Source organism: Varroa destructor, unplaced genomic scaffold, assembly GCF_002443255.2.
Source record: "Varroa destructor unplaced genomic scaffold, Vdes_3.0 BEIS01000002.1, whole genome shotgun sequence".
NCBI lineage: Eukaryota > Metazoa > Arthropoda > Arachnida > Mesostigmata > Varroidae > Varroa > Varroa destructor.
Window position 1 is genome coordinate 19,027,204 of NW_019211455.1, and position 18,145 is coordinate 19,045,348.

At 37.2% G+C, this 18,145-nt stretch overlaps 1 protein-coding gene and 1 long non-coding RNA gene across 7 annotated transcripts in view; one reads left to right on the plus strand and one right to left on the minus strand.

Moving 5' to 3' along the window:
• The window catches only part of LOC111244732 (glutamate receptor 1-like), a 50,226-nt gene that overhangs the window by 1,418 nt on the left and 30,663 nt on the right, over positions 1 to 18,145 (plus strand). For 2 of the 4 annotated variants that reach the window (XM_086981238.1, XM_086981237.1), the window contains exons 2-9: positions 1,500 to 3,054; positions 6,024 to 6,120; positions 10,806 to 11,195; positions 11,710 to 11,780; positions 13,353 to 13,511; positions 13,872 to 13,990; positions 15,439 to 15,917; positions 16,588 to 16,773. In XM_086981238.1, coding sequence (XP_086837364.1) covers positions 11,714 to 11,780; positions 13,353 to 13,511; positions 13,872 to 13,990; positions 15,439 to 15,917; positions 16,588 to 16,773 — 1,010 coding nt within the window. In that variant the 5' untranslated portion in view covers positions 1,500 to 3,054; positions 6,024 to 6,120; positions 10,806 to 11,195; positions 11,710 to 11,713. Of the gene's footprint in view, positions 1 to 563; positions 681 to 1,499; positions 3,055 to 6,023; positions 6,121 to 10,805; positions 11,196 to 11,709; positions 11,781 to 13,352; positions 13,512 to 13,871; positions 13,991 to 15,438; positions 15,918 to 16,587; positions 16,774 to 18,145 lie in introns of those variants that run through there. The other 2 variants (XM_086981236.1, XM_022792093.2) reach the window with 2 other exon arrangements.
• LOC147757474 (uncharacterized) overlaps positions 12,811 to 18,145 on the minus strand; it is a 9,481-nt gene continuing 4,146 nt past the window's right edge. Inside the window, exons 2-4 of one of the 3 annotated variants that reach the window (XR_015322037.1) lie at positions 17,226 to 17,311; positions 16,985 to 17,092; positions 12,811 to 16,233 (exon numbers count right to left, since the gene is read on the minus strand). This is a non-coding gene — a long non-coding RNA (uncharacterized LOC147757474). Of the gene's footprint in view, positions 17,093 to 17,225; positions 17,312 to 18,145 lie in introns of all 3 variants that reach the window. The other 2 variants (XR_015322036.1, XR_015322035.1) reach the window with 2 other exon arrangements.

Genomic DNA, 18,145 nt, shown 5'->3' on the forward strand with positions numbered 1-18,145 from the left:
AAACCTTCTTCTTATATAGAAAGGGGTCGCTGAGCAATTTCAGCCATTGCAAAATTTGTTCCACTGTGATTCGATAGTAATTAAGGGTGTGAGTGACTTGTTAGAACGCATGTTGCCAGGGTGCCCACTAGCTTAACGGCAGAAACATCTCGATAACTAGAATTGATTCTGAATATTTAAAATCAAGTAAAAATCAGTATGATTAAATAGTGATCTTGCTATTTTGTGCTTCGCTAGATTTGCCAAGAATAAACTTGATCGTGTACGAGTATTTACCTAATTGGTAGTTGAACATTAACTATTCTATCGGGTCTTAATAGATATGCATTTTTATTATTTACATAAGCGTTTTATTTGACAGCATAAAAATGACCGGTGGTTCCCGCTCATAAGCAAGATCATAAAACTTGTTTTATAAGAATGATAATAGTTAAAGTTAAAAAAAAAATCACTTGTACGGAAAATCGCAGCGCGCAAGTGAACATTGCCTTTTTTTTTCCAACACTACACTGAAACGGCATTGTTCTACATATAAATAGACTTCTAAATCTATACGATGTTATTTTAATCAAGAACTGAATTCGGTCTGAACCCCGAAATAGCCTGAAAAAAGACGTCAGACGCACACGTCCGAGACCTTGCGCGACATGGGGTCTTAACCCTGGCCTAGTGCCTTCGAAGTGAGTACCGTCATTTTTGTCTTCAGACACTGCTTGTGAGAAGAACGAATTTAATACTAATTATTCACAATCATGACCAATATCACCAGTCCTGGCTCGAGCCCTTCTAAATATATCTACGCGACCCAACATACACCTGCTCAGTTCGGCAACGACAGTCGTAGAATTCAAAGCTACCCATGTAAAATTAGACACTTCATATTTTGAAATGTTCTGTGGATACGTACAAGAGTATGGTTGTACCAGAAGGCCATCCGACGTGATCACCGGGTACACGCGTGTTTTCAGAGTAAGCGATAAGATAAGAGATAATACTGATAATTGATAATACTAACCACAAGCACACTTATACGACACGTTTTACTTAATTTGCAACAAAGCGACAGTTGCTGTCTTCGTTACTATTACAGTTTTTAAGACGCTTCGACAATATAGTACGATTATTGTTTCAATCATCATTACATTGTCTCGTCGTGAAAGTCATTGAGGTAAAATCTGTGAACAGTTGAGGAAACTTATAAACGCACACATACACACACGCGCGTACATATCTAACAACCTGTTGCACTTGTTACTATGCTCTGTGTAGAGAAAGCAAGCAATGACAAGAATATTATAGGATGTCAATAAGCTACTGCACTTCGGGATTATCGCATCAACACGTGTTGATTTCAGGAAGAAGCGAAAACAAAGCGCTTGTTCAAACTTTGCAGCTGTAAGAAGCTTTATTTATTAGTTAGGTGGTAGTCTGGATTTATTTGGGTGTGATTAATTTGACTTTGACCCAGATTATCCTTTTTTATTTGTTATACTTTTCAGTGGCGGTGCTATTTGTGTGGGATTCACCTTTAAACTTGCTATGTGTATATACCCACCAGTGCCGGTGCCAGCGAAGGCTTCACGAATCGGAACGAATCAATAGCGATTCTGCACCGCATCAGAGCGGGCTGGGTCGTGAGGGAATCGACGAACATAATAACTAATAAAACATATATATATATACAGTAACGAACAAAAATTAGAAAAAAAAGAAACATGCTTGTTTACTTGCGGGAAGCTACGCCGTGTTAAACTTACATTTCATGAATAACTGTGCAATAGTTTATTCTTTCATAGCAGACTTTCACACTTCGGAGTGCTAAGACGCGAAAGCCTTAATATAAGAGATGCTTTTACCGTAAATTGAAATAAGTTGAAATCTGTGGTTAAGAAATAGAAATTTGTGGTTTAGAGCCTGTTCCTATTCTTAATTATGTTTGTGTATGTATGCGTGAAGTTACATGGCCACGCTCAGATCAGTCTCCGCTAGCTCTACGGTACAATCGAATACACGAAATTATAGGTAAACATTGCATGAAGTCTGTAGAATATAAGGCACGGATAGATATTTAGCTGTAAGCTCGCTGGCGTCCACCCTACATATGCGCTACCCTATCTATATTTCTATAAAGGGTGTGACAGTAAACCTTAACCTCAACGCAAATAAAATTATTGCAATTCCTCAAAGCAGTGCTTTGCTTGCTAAAAGAGGCTTGTGCGCAGCTTCACTGCGCGTCGATTTTCTATATAGTTAGTATTTATGTCGTCTGCTCGAGCACTCTCACTCAAAATTTGTTAAACCCGCTGGCTGGTCAGTGGACAATTGTTCAAGAATAAATCTATCTGGGAGCTTTAAACCTCCGTTCAAAATGCGTTATGCATTCGACCATAAATCTGAAGTTCTGCCAAAATAAAGCTGCTAGCTTTGATTCTGCTTGGAACGAATGCTTGTATCAGGTTTTCGTTTCTACACCCTATTCGACGGCCTTGACGAATACTTGAATACAAAGTGGCCGCATTCAAAACGAAAATCCCCTATATATGGCACTAAACAGAAAACTATCGCCACAAGCTCATTAGTCATCTTTCTGAGCTCTTGATTATGGATCGACTGTTATGGTACCTGGAAGCTTTTGGAACTACATTATTGAATATGTACAGCTTTTGGACGAGTCGCATTGTACATACAGATTACTCGCTTCTATAGGGAAGCATGCAGAATGCCTTTAGCAGACTGAAAGACCTTTATGCTGTTCTCATTGTTTCCGCCCGACGTTCAACAAGACCACAAAACCTGTTGCCTGGATGGATAACCCGAGCCTGAATGTCAAAAATCCAGTCAACCTGATGTTGAATACATTTTAAACATTCGAGTGAATAATGGCGTTTAAGTGGAATTACAGGAGCGGCTCAAGACTACAATTTCAGTCCAGTCTATGGTTATCTTTGATTTTGGAGAAAAAAGTAGACAGGATCCTCCTTCTGTCTATGAAGTTCATTACTTTTGATCTGGTGTTGCTGTGAAAAGATGCCAACGCATTCACTCTATTAGTTGGTAAGTGAGTGATTTTTGTGAAACTACTTTTAATGTTTATGTATAGTTAACTAACTACATTTAATTCATAATAATTTGATTTACGGGTATCAAGTACTTTAACTATGAGTATATGTAAGTGATATTGAATTAATTACGTAAAAGTGTGTTTTTCTAAATTTACCTAAATTTTTCAAAATTTGAATTATCAAACAGTGCTATATATCTCATATCTACTGTTTGACTATCCCTTATCATCTATAGTGATAATTTTGGGCGAAATGATTTACAGCTTGCTAATATGCAGAAAGTGAACTTTACTATTTGTTTTCTTAATTTTTGTATAGACATATGTAGCCTCTTAAATATTTTCCACCACCTGTGGCATGCAGGTTTGTATTCTATGATTACTGTAAAAATTCAATCTGTACTATTCTACGTTATTATTCGAACTTTACTGTTGCACTCACAGTTTGTGTGGCCTTGGCTAAGTTTAATGGTAGACAAATCACGCCAGGTCCGATATGGGACTTCAATTATCCGATATCGGGTTCATACCTACCCAGCCTTTTTACAGCGATAAGGAGGGTTGTATTTGATGTGTACTTTAGAAGTAAATAAAAAATGACTCATCATTAAAAGGCCGTCCCCTAATGGTTGTCACGCTCTGTTTCAACATTAAGCAAAATATATTCATTATTTCACATACATTAAGACGTTTCATACATAAAATGAGTGGCTTTATTAACACCAAAAATTTTCTGGCGTAAAGTTCTAATAAAAAATGGCAACAATTCAAACGAGAGAAGAATTACATGAGACTGAGTCTTGTCGGAAGGCTCGGCTTGATGGGAAGACAGTATGATGAATACGGCACTTACTAGAGAATCATGTTTCCTGTTCGAAGACGAAAGATTTCCCATACGGTTAATGGAAACTGACCCAAAACTGGATTTTTGGGCTGTTATCTCAACGGTAATTGCCTACTATTGCAGACTTTATACAACAGACACATTACTTTTTGGAAAAAAAATTTGATATTTACTTTAAACCGGTACCTGTATACTGCTTACATGCTAGGTTTCAAGCAACCTTATAATTATACGGAATTTCCTTAGTTTCAGCAAAATAGTGGGGAGTAATTAATTCATAGTAACGGGAGCCCTGCTACAGCTCGAAATATGAATGGACCATATTAGTTTAACATTTGAAGCACAGTAGCTGGATATTGGAAGCAAAAATAGGAGTTTTTCAAGTTGTTCAAGTTTTCCATCGAACTACTTTGATAGGATAGCAGAGTGAGTCGAACACTGCTATAAATATATTTAAACAGGATAACCGCATAACGCGATAACGTTCCTGAAATGGCGCAGGAGAGAGAAATAGGGACACGAAGCATTTGCAAACAAGCATGTACGAACAAAGGCTACAGAAATAATTGCAGGATAGTGATGGGCAGCATAATTTAAATCAAATGGGCAGATCTTGCACATGTGTGGTGTTAGTTACCGAACGGGTCAAAGGGTGACAGGCACTCAGTCTATAAATTATTCAAATTTAGTTTTCAAAGGTATTAGTCCTATATAAAAAAATTACAACTGTCCTTATGAAAGTATCTTGAAAATATATATGTATATATAGTCATTGTAAAGACAAAATTAATAATCAAATTTTTGAGATATAGGTTTTATTATGCAGTTATGCCAAGCTATGGTCGAAACTACACATAATTAAATTTTTTTTCTGTAAACTTGAATTGCTACTACAACATGTTTACTACCTCTATTATTGAATTAAATTTTTCCACACAAAAGTTCAATAATTACCAGCCTGCAACCCGCCGTGAAAATTTTGCATTTATTTAATGCTTTCCTTTTGCACGAAATTCGCGTAGGTAAACATGTACCCAACTTCAACTAATTCTTCTATTGATATTGGTATTTACGCAAAGCATGCAAAAAAAATATTGATAGCTTTTTGACAGCGCTCGAAACTGCGCATTCCTTGTACGTTTTGGATCGCATCATAAAACCCGCCGTCTACTCCAATACATACTGTTGCAATTAAAATGTATTTTTATCTGTTAATTTAAATTTAATCACTGCAAACTTATCCTGCAAAAGTTCTATTCTCAGAAAAAGCGCTTAGCTATCCGTCATCCGAGTCAACAAACCTTTAAGTAGCATTTTTCACACGAAACCACATGACAGAATAGATTTTGCTAGATATTAGATAATAGATTTATTTGAAAAGTAGTGTTTAAACTTATAGATGAATGCATTTTAATTAAGTTGTTAAAACAGCTAACCGATTCGAAATGAACTTGATGCATCCCCGAAACCATTAACATTTTACTGGTTACCATACTTAGCTGCCAAAATACCTTCAGTTAGCCTTTATCTAATGGAACGTAAATAAATCCAATGCAGTTTTGCAAATTAACGCCGTACTACTTTTTGCATATAATTTGCTCGGATACACGATCGCACGCTGTATATACTTCTATGTATAGCTGCGACATGGTGCTACCGCGGTATGAAAAAGTAGTTTTTTAATTGGGAAAGATAAACATGCTGTTATTACAGACGAAAAATAAAGAACTTCCCTACGTAAAGTGCAATTTACCCACTGTATTAGGCTTTACGCAATAATGCGTCCATCCTACCATATGAAAATGAAATTTGATAACACGCCGCCGTTATGAGGCTTGAATAGCATTCTGCTTTTGCTCTCCCGAAGAACCCGATGCCAGGCAAAACAGATTTGACACAAGAGATACCAGAGATCAATACGAATAGCATCTCATCGCGGCTGTAAGTGAATCTCCGACACTTGGGCTATGATTGGATTCGAAAACAACGCACACACATTGTAGATGAACACTCGGGTTAACTGGTCCTCCTTGATGTTCAAACGCCACTGACCGCCGTCCATATTTAACGGATTCTCTTTCATCGGCATGACGTGCTTACGGAATACCATCAACACAGTTGCGTTCTTCAGGTCGATGGCGCGTCCTAATCGGTCTAGTAACTTCATAGTCGTCGATCAAGGCCCACCGCCAACCTCGACTAGTTAGAACTCCACGTGAGTAAATCATTACAGTCTCACCACAACCACAGTGTAAAGTTGACGTCTGTGTCTTCGATCATAGAGTCTGGACAATAAATTTAAGTGTATTACTAGCATTTTTTCAACTAACTTACTAGTACAGGAATGGAGGATGAAAAACGAAACTATAATTAAAATCTTTGAAGAAATAAAATTATATATGCATGTACATTAGGTTTGTTGTTAAAAAAGTATTGACTATTTGTCTGCCTAGTTAGTCAAAAATTAAACAATCACATACATCAGGTGATATGAGTCGCGTTGGGTTGACTTAATGTTATTTAAAAGCTGAGATTCTGGTAATAATAGGTACATTAAAATAATACTTTTTTTTTCAGACTTTAGATAAAATGCAATTTTTTTGTAATTAAAAATTAATTCTATTATGATAAAAGCGCGAATGCTATTTTGACTCATAAAAACGCACTATTTATGGTCAAGATACATTAGCGAAATAAACGACTTAAAAATGGTAGTGACTCTTTCCTTCTGGAAATTTCGATAAAGAAGAAGTTCCTCGTAGTCGGCAGCTAATTATGGGAAAAACTGGAAACCGTGTTCCACAATTTGTGGCAAAGCCGAGGCTAACGTTAACGAAACTGCTACTATGTGTTTGGTGGCATTGGAGAGAAGTTGTGTGTTATGAATATTTGCCGTCTGACGAAACGATTGATTTGAACAGAAAACAAGGCATTGAAAAAAAAACTGGCTGAAAATTCTGCAGAAAGGGTCACACAAATATTTAGCTACCCAACAAACATTGAGATAACTTAAATGGGAAATTTGTATGTTTCTGCTTCATAGCTCGGATTTTGCCCCTTCTTCGCCCCCACAAACTATCATCTGTTTCGGTTTCCGCAAAACTACCTTAGTGGTAATAATTTAGTTTCAATAGATACATGCAAAAATAGTGCGTCACAATTTTTCGCCCAGAAACCAACAGAAGGTCATCGCTCCAAATTGCGGATCCCTTAGTTTAATTATATTATTATACTCTGAAATATAAAATTATATTAGTTTTCATTTTGGCTTGAGAACGGTCAATACTTTTTAGCAATCGATTAAACAAGTACTATAGAAAACGAAGGTGTATTTTTCAGAAGAATACAAATTGCCTTTCGTAGTTCCGCTAAACTTACTTGTTTGAAGTAGAAACAAAAAAACATTTATATCCATTGCTTAGAAGCACTGACCAGGAAAGGCAAGACGATAAAAAGAAAAGTTGAATACGTATTGCACCATGAACGAATGCGCCTGATCAAAGCAACGGTCATTTAGTATATAGAACATGTAGGTTCGCCAGGCTATAGAAGCAGCTTAACCGAAATAGATCTGCGGCTCACGAATATGTTAATGTTATTTTAAAATAATGAGAACTAACGATAACAATAACAATAGAACTTTGGTGAAACTATCTATTTCATTTAGAAGAATCTAAATTTATACCTATTTGTTTACAATACGCACAAGATTACCCAAACATTGTAAATTCGAGATAGCTACTTTATGAATGAGAAATGTTAGTTATCTTTACCAGAATATTTAGCTAGCATTCACTACTGTCTCTTAAGCGAGTACAACATTGTGCTTCTTCTGATTGAAGTGTCCTTTTTCATGATTCCAGACGTAATCACCTACTCGGACTGTGAATACGTTAATAGACAGTTTGTACGAATCAATCGACATGTCTCACTATCAAAAACTCGCTAAAGGTTCCACTTGAGAGAAGTGATCAATCAACATTTGAGCTAACACCTCAATGCTTGATCAAACATCCTTTGACATAACGGATCTCGAATAACCCTGTGTTGCTCGGCGGCGGCCTTTACGGCATGAAGCTATATCCGAGGACAGATCACTCATATGGAATAATACAAAAGTATATTATAGCGAAATGAATCATAGCCAACATTTATTGGTTTGTTTGCTTCCAGAATATGACCTGTGTCAATTACGTCAATTATTAAAAAACTACATATTTTTTCATATCGTTATTACTTGGCACAAATATGCCATTGAATTGAAAACCAGAATAAGTTAAGAGCTAAAATACAAAACCGTTCATATCTGTCAGATGCTGATTGATTGCACTGTTCACTGTGAGCCCAATGGATACCTATTATATAGGATTTTTGCCTTAAAAGAGGTACAGGCTCAAACTATATTGTGTCACTTTGTAGAGCAAAACAAACAATTCGCCTCCTATTCGTACTCACCTACTAACTATTTCTCCAGAGCCAAACTATGGCTTTATACGGTAATATCACATAAAAATTCGAATAAATATGGGTTCTTCTTTTGGGAACTAATTATTGTACCGATAGAAAACTTACGTCATGCAAACAGTCCTCTCTACTTTGCAATATCATTCATGTAAGTAGTATTTTTACCATACTGACTGCACACGACGCTCAAAGGATCAAGAATATTTATTACAGATATAACGATGGTTCAGAAAAACTAATCTATATTTTGACTGACTGTTGCTCTTTCGACGAGCCAACATTATATGCCTTCATTGTTATGAATTTCATTTCAAACGAAGGGAAACGCTAGAACAGTACAATACAAAACAATCTAGAATGTAAACATTTCTGAGACACACTAATACTACTCGCTAGCTATGAGAAATGCCACATAATGCTACAGCGCTACCGGGTTCCGCTAGACTCCGCGAAGCCAGCGTTTGATACAATATCTTATCTTCGGCGTTCTATAAAACATTTTTTTTTTCATTAAAAACACAAACTATGTCTCTCACTATACTGTCGCTTATCCGGTCGCTTATCTGTGACGCATCACATTGATCTATATTAATAACGACAGTGTTAAAGCTTGATGATCTGGCTAACTGTTTCGTAATGTCGAAAAAAATGAAAACATATGTGTTTATCTTATATTTTATGCGTAAGCATTCTTGTACCATGGCTTTGACGAAAGAATAATGAGGCTGATATCAACATTATGGTAATGCCGTTTCAATTTATCCTAAGTATTATCCCGTGACAACGTATGTGCCTCCTAACGTTAGGACACGTTCCGGGTCTATACCGGAACGTGTATATATGCACAGACGTCGTTTCGTGCTGGGAGCCAGCCGTCTCCCTAGTGCGTAGTGACGATGCCAGGCGTAAAAATCGAAATCTAATTATTAACATTAATTCTACCTTTGTTTCTTCAACGTTACGAATTAATCCATAATACAAGGTATATTAGTCGTAGGCTATATTAAATTGGCAACTGGGGCCCCTTTCTTCATTTTCTGCTTCTACTGAACTTAGCCATCATTGGAACGACATTACGTTCAATTCTAAATTGTGAATACAATATTCTGCTCAGAAGATCGCATAAAACAGCCAGGAGAAGTTCTACCTTCTTTTGTAATTTTTTCTACAATAAATTTGCTAGGTACTTCGGATTTAAACAGTCTTAATTTGTATGCGCCTCAACTAAGGTAAGATGCGTGTTGGCACTTAACACCGTCTTGTGTAACTAGTCCTAGGTGCTAAAGGCAATTTTAACATTGTGACTTTTACGTCGATCATTTCTACGAAGACCGAAGAAAATTATGCTATCAGTAGAGTAAATGTAGGCAGTCACATCAGTAGGATAAGTACCCCTAAATTATAGAGTGTCCTTATTATAGACAGAGGCTTCTAAGAGATTATTGGCTTAAATTAAATATTTAAATATATATCAATAAGTTCCTGGGGGATGACAGAGCTGTAACTCGGCTGCTAATTATTCTTGGGTATAAACTTCAATATCCATATTGCCAAAAATTCATTCCACTTGATGAATCGGAAAAAAGATCATAGCTATGCTATTCAAGAAATACTGTCCCGAATATATTACTTGTCATGGCTTGTCCAACATAGATTTTTATTAAAATGTAAATAATTAATAACTGCTACCAAAACTGTGCCCAAGTAGAGCTGTTCTGCCTTATTTTGGTGGAAGTGCGTTTATATAGTCCTAATTAGAATTTAGCAGAATGTGCGCCAAGGGTGCATAGAACGTTCGCTAAATAACCGACAAAATTTTTTTATTAAGCGTGATTATTTTTATTCTTGTTATATTTGACTAATGTTTATGTTACATAGTACATATATGTTTTATGTTATTATGTTTTTATCATGAACCTTTCGTCAGAAAAGTGCTTTTTGAATCGAAGGATTTCGCCAAGAAAAATGTTTACTCAATCAATTTTTGCAAGTTCCAAGCATGGGATACTAGCACTTCTCTGCAGTATGTACTCACACACACATATGTTTTTTATGAAAATATATATATGTTATAAAAATCATAACTTATCCTTTAGAAATACTCAAATGGCAGATAGTGACTAAATTGCATATAAATTTACTTCTACATATTGACAGCTCTAAAATGCTATAGTTTGTGTGTTGTTAAGTACGTTGACAATACCAAATTTTTGACCAAATCAGTTTTAAACTAGCCAAACTTTTGTAAACATCCAGATAAATTAATTAATAACTAATTAAACTCGCATAACATACGGCAATATTAAGATTTCCCTTTTTTTACCGCCTCTGCTATAAGTAAAAGATACAGATTTTTTCGTGCTATGCCAATCTTTACGCAGTTATTCGTTTCTAACGTTTCACTACGTGTCTATGTAATCAACCGCATTATTTCAGGCGCCTACCTCCCTGTTTCATCTCCATGGTCGCCTCTCTGTCTCAACCGCTACGAAATATACCTAGGTTACTGTGGCATTCACATAAAGCGAGCAGCTCCGGCTAACGGTGTTCACATCTTCCCTCAATTCCAACATTGGCTCGGTAGGACATTGTTAATACAAGCCGGTTATCTTTCAGAGGAAAGGAGGAATGGATGTTGGATAGCGAGGGCGGATCTCCATACCCCCGAGGTTGGTTGCCATGCCGACTGCTATGAGCTCTCGCCCGACAGAGTCCTTCGTTCCCACCCTGCAGCTGGTCAGGGTTGCTCCCAGTTGAAGCGGCAGCAACAGGAACGGCGCTTCTGAGTGTTCTATCAAAAATCCGCTCTTGTTTTTACTTCCGGGGGTAAGTGTCTTGTTCAAACTTTTCGTCAACTCATAGGCCAAATCTTGTAAATGTTGAATACTTTCAGTTTCAGGCACATAACATTTGCTTGTAAAAATGATCGCAAAATTACCCTAGGCCAATGAACATGGACGATTTCAACTTCTGCGGGAATTTGATCCAGCTCAGAGCTTTACTAGAGTCCATTCACTTGCTTCCTACGAGATGAGCAAGGCTTAACTTTCGGTATTTTAGAAGTGATTAGGAAACGAAACAGGAAACAGCATCTTGTTCCTGATGCTGCAGAACTCTTCCCTTGAAGCTATGCGAATCCGACATGGTCGTTATTTAGCGATTTAAAATGGCCATGTTGACTATTTCGTCGAAATTGTACTTATCGATAACGCTTGCAAACACTGTCGTGTGTAAAATAGCTTCATATTGATAACAATTATACCATTCCTTCAATGTGTACTCCGATACTTACTTGCAATAATGTGGTCTAGCTCATCGACAAAATGTCGTTTAATTTCAGCGAAATGTACCACGTATATGTGTCGTGTGTTTTTCTTCTTGCGATTGGCGCGGCGAACGCAGTAAAAATCGGTGAGTATTTAACATAGGACGCCATTAATGACATCACAGATTTAGGAATACGCACGATTTGGAACGAGTCCTTATAGAAACTAATGAATCAGTTTGGCAACGTGACGAAAAAGAACCAACGTACCACACTTTTTACAAATTCATCACGAACCGCAACGGATGACTATAGTTATCGCTCTTTCATTTTTGAGCGTCACATGCATTACAGGGACAATACTAGGGCCATTATTTTTCAGTATTTTTGTAGTGGCTCTCTATGGGAATGTACTTGAATGTAACGTTCCATGACGACGAAAAATTCCTATTAATTTTTCAAAGTCGACTGCATCTGCGCTGTAATATTTTGGGCAAGCTTCCTAACCGGTAGAAAAATGTCTTTCATAGATTTCTTTGAATGGTAAAAGAGAGAAATGGAGTAACGTGCTCTTTCATTTACCCAACCTCGGTGTAGGGAGCATTTCTTATATCGTTGCTACGTGCCACCTGGTGCTATCTCATGACATCGTTGGAAGCATGAACGTCAGTGTTCGGACATAACTATCTATGAAGTTAGCAGTGAAGTTATTCATATATATATATATAATATCATACTGAAGCGTACAACGTCAGGCATAATATTACCCAACTAGTTCGGATACATACAAAATTTCGATTGCTTCTGTAGAGCTATTAACTGTTGTTCAGGAGTTCATAGTTAACATATCAGTACTAGATTAACATCATATTATAAGTTCGATAGCCAAACTTTCGATAACTTTGTTTCATCACATGTCGCTCTTGCGTCTTTATGACAAGTATAAATCCAGCAGATATTGGCTCGTCTCGTAAACTGATATATATGTCTATACTAAGATAAGGCGGCGAAGAGGAGACAAAGCAATCTACGCCTACTTGACAAAAAGAAACAAGGATCTGTTGAGGTGGAGCTTGCCGGTAGCATTTTAGCCGTCGATCTTCCTGTCAACGCATCTGTCACATGTCGATCTATCAAAATAGTTCGTGCTGATGAATCAATCATTAACAACAAATAGCATGGGGTAGAAAATCTCAGTTGGATTTATTTGATAGCACACATTATAGCGAATATAAAGTACCTTTTGACTGTCGCCATTGTCTGCAAAGTTTGGAGAGCGACATGTTGAGGCAGAATGGATACACATCGTTTCTCATAGGGTTCATGTGGAACACCGATTGTATAGCTGATCAAAAAAGCAATTCTTAACGATTTCATTGTTTTTTTACCTTTTCTGTTCGGTACCGTATTCCTTTTAGATCTGGCCGGTTTTGCCATTTGCCGCTTTAACTATCTAGATCTGAGCTAGTTATTACGAAGAACTTATTATTTTCGTGTAAACAGTGCATCATTATCCATAATTGGGCTGTGAGCGAACCAGTTGCATCTTCTAGTGATTATTATCGTTGCGTGTCTAGCAATTAGTACAAAAAATTACCGACTAACAAAAGGAGACATACATTTAGAATATATGGTAAAACGTTCAGCAATCTTTGGTTATTTCGACACTATATAGCCTTTATTAATTAGTTTTATTGCTCTATCGTCGGACTCTTCAGGTGTAATCATGCCGCCAGGGTCGGCCCCTGCAAAGCACGTGTTCGAGGCAATCGTCTCCCCATACAACGGCTCACGACCATCGCCTGAGGGGGATTTCAAAGTTGGATCGTTCTTCGCGGAAGTGGCTCAAAGCGATATTTTTTCGGCCACTCGAGAATGTTAGTGCATTGTTAACAGATAACGTTATCTTACCTTCGTTTTATAAGAGGCCGCACTAAATAATAAAGTAGCTAAAAATTATACGGAATATATTCACAACTAATACTTACAATCGTGCCGTGAACACAGCAATACTATGTGAGGACACCTGAGTTACGTCGCTGGTAATACGTTCAAATATGCTTATGAAAAATACGTGTTAACTAACACCTGATAATACAGTTAATTAGTTATTTAGGCAAACTAACTAATCTTAATATCCTACATCAGAAAGTACTGTCGATACGTCGTAAATAACCATTAACGCTACGAGGTTTTGTGTACGTGTCTTTGTATATGAAATGTGTACGACCGAACAGTATGCGACCAACTGCGTCATCAGGTCACGAGTGTGGTGATTTCACTCCCGCTGACTTCAAGTGCTCTTCAAGGGCTCTTCAAGGGAACCAACGTTCCCTACATTTCCACAACGTATCAGGTAGATGACATTTAAAAATGTCTCTTTGTAACTATTTTGGGGTACAGTGCGAAAAAAAAAACAAAATTATAATGTTGGAATATATAAATGGAAACACATACTAGTGAAAGTAGAAAAAACAATAAGAAGAAATGATTTCTCGGTCTGTACATTATGAAAAATCGTTGTGAGACAGACAATCGCTACGTGTGTTTCTATACTATATTCATGATGTTTGCGGTAACGAGAGAATTCAGCTGCCCAGTAAATTCCGATGTTAGACTTGAGTTGTGTTAGGGTAATTGGCAACGTACTGTCTGCGCTGCCTAAAACTACAAGTCGTCACTTTTTTTAACCGTCCTAATTAATCCGTCCCAATTCGCACGAATAACCTTCAACAATTTGAACTATGTCTAGCTTTCGACGTCCTTCGCTTTAAGCGCTTAGCCTTTAGGTAGACACGTCCATTGAAAAAAGTCAATTACTCTGTATTATATATAACGTCTTAGATGATGCTTTCCTCTTCTGTCCTGCTGTATTATGAGCTTCGTAGAATCTATCTGTGATGTAGTTGTTCTAATATTCATTTATCAGTGCCAACTGATGCAAAGGGTTCGCACTCTCCGTGTTCGATGTTTTTAGCCATAGAAAAGACATGACACACTGCTAATCAATAGAAAATTCATTGAAAATGATAAATGCTTATTTAATTACGCTAGCTCGGTCAAAGTAAGCCAAACAAATTCTCTCTCTCTCTCTCTCTCTCTCTCTCCCCCTCCATATATGTATGTAGATATGTATATGTATATATATGTTCTCGTTTTTTCAAAGTTGATACTATTCGAGTTATTTTAATAGTCAAAAAGCGATAAAAGTGTATAGCATAGAATAGATTATCTTTTTCACTGGTCATTTTCATAATAAAAAGTAGCTTTATAATATGTTAGTTTTTAACAATGATGCTACTTTTCGAAGGTTCGAAGATCAGTAAACTTGTTGAGAATTGACTCCGAATATAATAGAAATAATTATGTGTGAATAATGATCAGAGTAGGATAATATGGACTATTTTTATTGAAAATATCAAAAACTAAATAGAATAAAATGCTTTCACATATGCAGCGCAATTGCCTTTTGGTCTAGCTTAATAGAGGCTGTTGAGTGTAGCCGAAGAGATGTTTCTACGATCGACTTGTAAATCATCATTGTTGAACCACAATTAATGAGAAAAATGATTACAATATGTTCTGTTTAAAATTCCACAAAGAAGATAAAGTATGGGTTGAGATCTCAAAAGTGGTAGAGGTTAGAAGAGATCGAAGCGCCGTCATTCATGCACCAACAGTTCTTTTTCTCTGATCTTTAACATCTTTTCTAGACCAACTGAAAGATCGAATCTTTCTGCATATGCATATTTATTGAACATACTTAAACGTCTTATTCTAATATTCGCCCACTGCCAATTTTAGGATCACTGTCGCTCGGATCTGCACTCCAGCGGACGTCGCCATAGCCCGCCAGCCGACAATTTAGGATTATCGCTTCTGCCCGATGTTATCCCCGCGATCGCTGACACTATCGACCATTTTGGTTGGAGCTCTTTTATTTATCTCTATGACTCGGACTCCGGTACCCAAAAATTGCAACGTTTGCTTAACCATAAGTACCAGCGAACGAACGCAGTGACGATGCGTTACGCGAAAAGGGTGAATACGCCAGCTGAGGCAAACGTGTTCCTTCGTGCCGTCGATCTGGCCGACCGAGACGCCAATAAGTATGTCATTCTCGATGTACCCTTCGCGCGTGCCAAGGAAATTATTGTGGGTCATGCACGTGACCCACACGTAGGCAAGCGGAATTTCCATTTCGTTCTGGCCCAGCCCGTATCAAATGAACTCCAGCATCAACTCGTTGAAGAGTTCAGCGTCGTTAGCATCACAGCGTTTAAGTAAGTTAACGATTACTTCAGCGGCACTGATGTGGGTAGAAAGAGCTTTTCGGCTGTCTGTTGTACGCCAACAAGCGATAAGTACGAAATTTATTCTATATACGGGATCAAAAATTGGCTAATTGCTATTTTGCTAGAGGTCACACGGATAGGTAAAAATGTGATACGCTTAACGGGTCTGGGCTCTGTAAAACTCGAGCAGCGCAGTTTTTGCGAGTTTTACCTATAGTGTATTTTTTCGTACTCCCATTGTTTGGAAGATATAAGAAACAGGCAGGCTTAAGCCAATTGAAATATCGTTCTTGATAGTATGGACCTGTGTGGTGACGAAACGAATGAACTTACATCAGAATCTAAAGTGAGCATTTTTAAAACAAGCATCGAATTTTTCTGGAAACTATAGTTTTCAACAAGGAAAGTTCTTTTCGTATCAATGCTGCACATCTGAAAAATCGTTAAAACCTGTTCCAACATGTCCGGCACCTACGACCATATAAATAGCTTTGCTTATGCACACAAATTATGTAATATCTATTGGTTGTAAGAGCTACTTATATACATGCCGATTTCACCCGCTTTACCTACGTAAATGCGACAGTAACAAGGGGTTTCATTACGAGCCTGTTCCTCATGTAACTATGTATCTGCGTGACCGCGTATTATTTTTTAGGATGACTTCTGAAGCGGAAGCAGTTAGAAAGTTTTTCGAAAATGTTCCACGATCTGATGATCCCTCACAATGGTCGGAAATAACCGAGGAAAAAATCACCGCTGATCAGGCTCTTTTGCACGATGCCGCCCAGATCATCGTAACCGCATATAAGGAACTAAGAGCGAACGGCCAAATTCCACGCAAGTGAGTTAAAACCCGCTGCAATTTTTGATGTTACTCCATATGATCAAGTGAAATTTTCGGGACTCATAGTTTACAAAAGTTGTTCGAAAAACGCAAATGAAACAAGCATTACTTACAAAAACAATATGCAATGTTGGCTATCTAAGCTAAATTTTTTCATTGATATATGAACTGTGTTTATCATTCCGTTTAATGGTATATAATCACTCACCTGGTTCATATAATGCAATTTCAGACACAGAACGTAAAGGTGTTTGTTGTCGATCATTTTGCATATTTCAAACGTTGACAAGTCCTTCGTTTGCGCCATGCTCATACCCTGTATAAAATTCTTTTTAGCTACTTGTTAGCTACTTAGTGAAATATAATTTATTTAATTTAATAAAATATATAAATAAAAACGTAATAACCTGATAATAATATGACAATATCAAGATAACATGTTTGCCTACCAAATTTAAGGACATGTGATGGTTTAGGTTCAGATGCCGACGTAGACGTACTTCGTTTCAGTGGGAAGAAGCCGTTTGAAGCAATACTGCAGATAAAGCATAGCATATTTAATTGAACGGATTTGGCGAAAGGTAACGTAATGAGCAAAATTAATGAGGGTCGAAAAGACACCGAAAATACGATTGCAGACAACGGTCGCCCATAAATACACATTTTCTCTATAGAAGAAAGTGATCTAGAACTTCGAGTTTTCCTTTTGTGTGAACAAGCGTGCGAAAGTAATATGGTTGCAACCTTAGATGTGTTCAAAATGCTATGCAAATTCCTTTTTGCTCTCCTTGGACTAGAAAGCCAGCCAGGCCAATAGATCCTTTGATGTCAATGAAGGCATATATATATAATCTAAAAAATGATAGCACTCTACAACGTCGGAAGCTAACTAGTACATAACCAAGGCTATCTTAAATTGTGTTCACTTGACACATTACTTCAGCTGCATTCTGTAGCTCTTTTCACAATGGACTGAGAAAAAACGGGATGGTTGGCAAAAAAAAAAAGCAGCTTTGTTAAGTAAAAAAATTCTCGATATGAAAGTATTGCGCAATAAATGGCGTCCAAAGCTTCCAGAACACACTCAGAAGCTGCTAAATGTCTATTTTCTACGCGCCACTGAGAAATATTATCTACTGACGATAATCTTTCGTCTAAATTCAGGTTTGAAGTTTACTCTATATATATACCTATTAAACCTTTGGTGTACGTTCATAAACCATAATGACTTGAATTGAATTGTCTCGTAGGACCGAACGTCATAAACAAATGCTGTGAATAACTAAGTGATTGTGTAGATTATTTGCGTCTACATATTTTCCAAAAAGAGTGTTTATATTATATATAGACGGAATCAGTATCCGCACCC